Source organism: Echinococcus granulosus, assembly GCF_000524195.1.
Source record: "Echinococcus granulosus chromosome Unknown EG_S00187, whole genome shotgun sequence".
Taxonomy (NCBI): Eukaryota; Metazoa; Platyhelminthes; class Cestoda; order Cyclophyllidea; family Taeniidae; genus Echinococcus; species Echinococcus granulosus.
Window position 1 is genome coordinate 1 of NW_020170567.1, and position 5,732 is coordinate 5,732.

Sequence of the window (5,732 nt, forward strand, 5' to 3'; positions counted from 1 at the left end):
TCTTCTGCATTCTAACAAGCACTACTTGTTCAAATGTTATTTTCGAAACACATCAACCTTCATCATGTTTCCTCTCTGAGATTCCTGAGGTTGACATTCCGAGTTGGGCATCATGTGCAGAACATGGGTAGGTTGAAATTAACTGCTAATGAGGAGCGAAGGTAATGCGAGGCCGCTTTGTCTTAGGGGAAGGACTTCAGTATTTACTTTGAGGAATTCGATGAGTTTCTTCCATTAAATTGTTTTTTCGAAACAGCTTAAAAACTTTCCTTTGCATGTAGTGCTTACGATCGAATGGTGTTTTAAGCTAACTGTATTCTAAGTAGGAGTAACTTTGTCTCCAAAATCCCCCACTTTGTCAATTAATTCGTACCAGTTTCACCTAGTGGACGTATGACTTTAACCATCGATACGCAGAGCTCACTTGTCCAGTTTAGGAAGGCTGAGGATTGGATTCTACACAAGTTTCATTTTCATTTGGAATGTTGGTGTTTGCTCATTATTTCGACTCGCCCTCGGATCCCCCCTCCTTTGAAAATGCTCCGACACCTGCAAACACATGTCACCCTAGCAACCATCCATCCAATAATTCACCTACCCACCCAACTACTTAGTCGACTGACTGGGTGACTGACGCTGTTCTTCAAATTAGCAAATTTGGCATCTCGACGCGACTTTAAAACTATTTATATAGTTGTTCCCTTTCTTTGAATTCTGTTGGGCGTCGCCGTAGAACTGGCATTAGTTGACATTTCGATGGGGGATCGTAGTCAAGGTTCATCTTTTCGAGTTAAAATTGGTCCATAAGAAAAACGCCCTTTACTGTTCAAGGCAATCAGACATGATTTGTGACCGACAAATTAGTCCAAAAATGACCTCTCTAATCCAGTGAAGATCAAGTCCATTTTAGTGTGCTCGGTCAATAAGCACAAAAAATCCTTTTCCGATTGGTTGAGATACGAACGTGAACTTAATTGGCACCTAAATGTCAGACGGAATATCGCAGACCAAATTACTTAGAATTCCCACCCAGAAATTCAAAAAAATTGTGCAATTCTTGAAGTAATCTTTCTTATTGTTTGTAGAGTTAAGCGAAAAAAACCCACTTCAATTTCTTTTACAGCATTATTTTGCGCCTTTACAGGGTAAGGGAACAAACAATATGTCTCTTCTTAGTACCCTATCATATTTAAAGAGGTAAAGACAATTTATTTCATTGGTAAATGCACTCCAGTTACTGCGACACCTTGTTTTATGATTGCCGCCTTTTGCCTAATTAGGAAGTTTTCCAATTTCGCAGTTTCTTAACAACTTAGCCATTTCTCGGTCATTAATTTATCGATATTGGATAAATTGCACTAAAACTCAACAAACACGCATGATAGTTTGGCACCCAGGATATCCAGAGAAGCATCAAGTTACCTGCTTATGTAAGACTAAAAACCTGAGCTTTATTTGCTCATTGACATGATACGAATTTTAAATACCATTAGGTAGCAGGAGTGCAATGGGTTCCAGAATTGCTCAGTGAGTAAAAAATGATCCACAAGACCATCTTCTCTAATAACATCAAACCGAAGCTGACAAATGGCGCGTTTTCAACTGACCACATAAGGCTACCGCACTTGCAATGACTGAAGGATCTGTTTTGCTGCTGATTGGTTCATACACAAATTCACACCTCATCTTGAAGCACCTTATTTTATCATAACCAGAATAGTGCTAAATGTTATTTGACAACCAATCAATAAATGACTGTCAGTGCTATTACAATGTAGTATTATCTCTGATCTGAATAAAACAGTAGTGATTGCTTTTTTTGATGTGAAGATACAAACCCCGAGGCGCGTAACCAATCAGAACCGTCTGAAACGCGTCACATGGAATGAGATATCGGCTTTCATTCCCACTGGTTAAGACGTGAATGTGAGTTTTATCTTCCACCATTTGCGTGAGGCAATGTTGACCACCACAGTACAAAGGTAAGAAAAGAACACTCATGCATAATCAGTAGATGATACAGTGGTGAAAGCTTGCCTATTTAGAGGCGAAGACACCATTCCCTTATGAAAAAATAATCCGTTAAAAACAGACTGCTTAAATTGCAATTAGGGGGAGTGGGTGGATCAGGTACATGTCGAGGTACCTCCAACTTTGGCTGAAGAGGATCGGTGTACGCACAACCTATCCTCTCGTCTCCCCCAGAATACATCTAAAAGAGGGTGATAAGAGGAGGAGGGGAAGGGGCGAGCCTACAATGTTCTGTACGTATTTACTCTGCCCAGCGTCATCAAGGCCATCTGGTGTTTGCAGTATTCGTCCTACTCCACATCATCTATTTGTCATGGTGTGGGCTGCTTACTCTGGGAGACTCCGGAGTGTGGAGGAGGGGGGTATTAGGAGATCTCTGCTCCCCCACATCACCTCCTATTTCCACCAAACACACACGATGCACACGGCAGATGGTCCGCTGCTCATTTTTTGTTGCTCCTATGGGCGTCTTTCTGTCCGGTAAGGGAGGTTTAGATGCCTGGTAAAATAACAATATACTTCACGTTGATGTTTAAACTGAGCTTACGTTCATACCTTGATCAATCAGAAGCCAAAAATCGATGCTATTGTTAGACTGTTCCAATTGGTTATCCTTTATAAGCGCTAGTTTTCAATAAAATTAAAATAAGAATAAGGCATTTTTTGAATTTTAACATCGAATTCGTTTCACCGTTTACTCTTAAGATTAAATTTATTTATTATTTAACCTACCTCAAGTAATTTCATGAATTAAGTCAGCGTTTTGGTATCACTCAGTTACAAAACGAATTGATGTTACTTTTGACTCACAGGATGACTATACTGTAATACGTTAAATGGTTAACTCTCGATTTTAGTAAAGGGTCACTTTGTGTCTTGGTCATTGTATTTTCGTCGGGTGCGCTGGTCTCTGGGCCATGTCCTACTATACGTTAGATATATATAGTCTCCTCGACTAATATGTCTTCTCCAGTCTTCAAGGCAGTCTTGGGGCGCTGCAATACCACTTAAGTGATTTCTTTCTCGTAAATTTCCACCGGATTTACCCTAGAATTAACCTCTATGAGAGCAGCATGAGCAATTTATTAGCAAATTTCATTAGGCGAAAACAATCTCAAGTATTATTCTACTTCACATTTCCTAGTACCACTAAATTCATTAAGATTTAATGAACAACCATATTCTGAGCAAAATATTGATTGATTTGACTTAGCAACTATGGTGAGAATACAGCTGATAACTTTTCAGACACTTTAGCATCAATTTTTAATGGGACAGACCGGCTCCCATAGCCCGCAAAGTCACCATGCCAGTGACGGTTGCTCAGGCACCCTCCACAACCTGAAAACAATTGGGAACGCATGCATCTCGTCACACAAACTTTGCGCTTTATAATAAGAAGGTCTATTTGTGGATATCAATGCTTTAGTACATCAGAGGAGGTAAATCAAAAGCCATAATATAGCAGCTTTGCTTCAGTTTCATTCGATTTAGTATTATGTAAAAAAGGACATTTTGAGGGAAAATGGTCATTAAAAGAGGATAAGCATCGCAACAGGATCTGTCCTACGTATCAGCTCTCCCAGGTGCAATCAGCTGACACCAATTTAAATTAAAGTGATTTCAACACTCGAGTAACAAGTCGAGTGTAACATGATTGGTTCTTTAAGTGACCGCATAGGGATTGATTTTGTGGCTATTTATTGCTGCAATAAGATACCACCTTATAGTACCCTTCAAGCAGTATTACTACGAAGTATAAGAGGCTCAACTCTAGAACTAGCCCAAACCTGCAAAATTAGGTCTGCAATAATTATAATACGATAAAATAAGAACAGCGAAATAAATCCACCATCGTGGTAACCGTCACATTTGTAGGTCAGGGTTTTTGTTAGTTATACCACTGCTCCAATCTAAGTTGTTCTGAAATTCTCAGCTTTTGCGGTTTGACAGGAGTTCTGTCTTCTGCAGCAGGTGTGGAATCTACAGTTGGTTTGTAAACACCAAAATTAGCGTCACAATCAGAAGAATCGGAAGTAGCCAAATTAAACACAAGTTGATTAATACAACTTCGAAGACTGAAACCACTATCAAAGTATTCAAGTACCTCTGGTTGTACGGTACAGCATTAGAGTTCCCCACAGCACATTTCAGTTCTGTGAAATCGCTCAGTGGCAGATTTGATGCTATTATTGAGAATTGGGAAGAAATTTTAAGAGGCACCATTTGTCTGCGGATGTCTAGATACAATCAGAAGATTTCGGCAACTGATGCTTTTTAGTCACGCTCTTACCTTCAGTATGGCGAAATGCATACCGTTATCAATCATCGATCCACATTGTACGCCTCCTCAGCTCAAAGTTTCCCAAATTTCTTTCCGAGTAAAATCTTCAGTTGACAAAGTAGTGAAGTATACCTCTGACCAGCGTAATAGCTGAGAGTAATCGACGCAGAATATTTGTCGAGGAATGATACACAGTATTTAGTACGTATGTGTTGTCAGATTTTAGCAGAGTGGTCCTTGTATTAACCTTGAGCATAATTTCTTATAATCTTGTCGATACCACCACTAAGGTTTTCCCAACAAATGGTTGGAATGTAAAGCCTTTAAGATTGCTCGTCCTAGTGTAGGAGGAAAAAACGATTTGATCTCAAAAGCGTAACCAAATATTCATCAGGGCGCAAAGAGATTTCTATAACCCTCCGTTATAATTTCAAGTCCAGCCTTTTCACGACCAATTCAGAATAGCGTTATAATATTTTCGTATGTCACAAATTAGATCATCCCATAGAATAGGTAATGTAAGTGTAAGGAGGCGACCAGAGTTATCAGACTACAGCAGACATCGAGACAGACGGTCAGGATGAGGAATAACATTGACACTGCGATATTGGATAGCCTAAGAAAATTAAGCAGTGGAATTAGTGTAAAAAATATTTCAAATCAACTTTAGCACAAATCCTTTGTAGGAGAGGGGTCATGATGGCCATTTGTCCAAGATGATAACCCAATGGCTATACGGATGCCTTTCTCTACTAGTAGATTCGATGTCTTCCTAAATAGATTTATGGTATAACCTTTGTCGCTAGCTTTTATAATCTATTGTTTCTGTGCCGTGTGGCCCGGATTCTACTGCACTCTCAACCGGATAGGGAATAGGTAACGGCCACAAAGTAGATGCCTTTATTGACCGACGTGCGCATACGAGCTCATTGACTGGATGGTGGAGGCTGCCTGAGTATGCGTCAGCTCAGTCATGCAGATTGACAGTAGTGGATTAACCTTGACCTTAAGCGAATGTGAGCTCATTTCAAGCGTGTCTAAACTTGATCGCATCCAATTGGGATGGGCTGAGCGGAAGGCGGTTTATAGGGTATTTGCGAAAATTGCCGCGAAAGCAAAAACTTCTAGGAATTGGACAAAAACATGTTTCTTTGAGCAATTATTGAAAATAAATAAAATAATTTGTCTTTACAGTTCAAGTGACGGTATAACCTTAGCCTTAACAGTCGACTTAGAGTAACGATGTAGGAATTGCGAAGTGTTGATTGAGGCCACCTGTAAAGAGATAGAAAAATCAAAAGTTTCATGCACTTGAAAGTGCTAGTTAAATAATCATATTTAATTAACAAAAATGAGCATTCCCTTGGACTCATGATGAGAGTTGGGAGGAAAGTGGAAGAAATAATAACATGAAGGA

At 39.6% G+C, this 5,732-nt stretch overlaps 1 protein-coding gene across 1 annotated transcript; it reads right to left on the reverse strand. All coding sequences in view use genetic code 11, as the record gives it.

The window, feature by feature from the left end:
• Window positions 1-1,997: 1,997 nt before the first annotated feature.
• Window positions 1,998-2,584, reverse strand: EGR_10063 (hypothetical protein; the record flags this gene model as incomplete). Its single annotated transcript, XM_024499312.1, has 4 exons — window positions 1,998-2,063; window positions 2,147-2,212; window positions 2,363-2,530; window positions 2,579-2,584. 4 exons carry the CDS (start codon window positions 2,582-2,584, stop codon window positions 1,998-2,000), a joined length of 306 nt encoding a protein of 101 aa, XP_024346262.1.
• Between the last annotated feature and the right edge of the window lie 3,148 nt (window positions 2,585-5,732).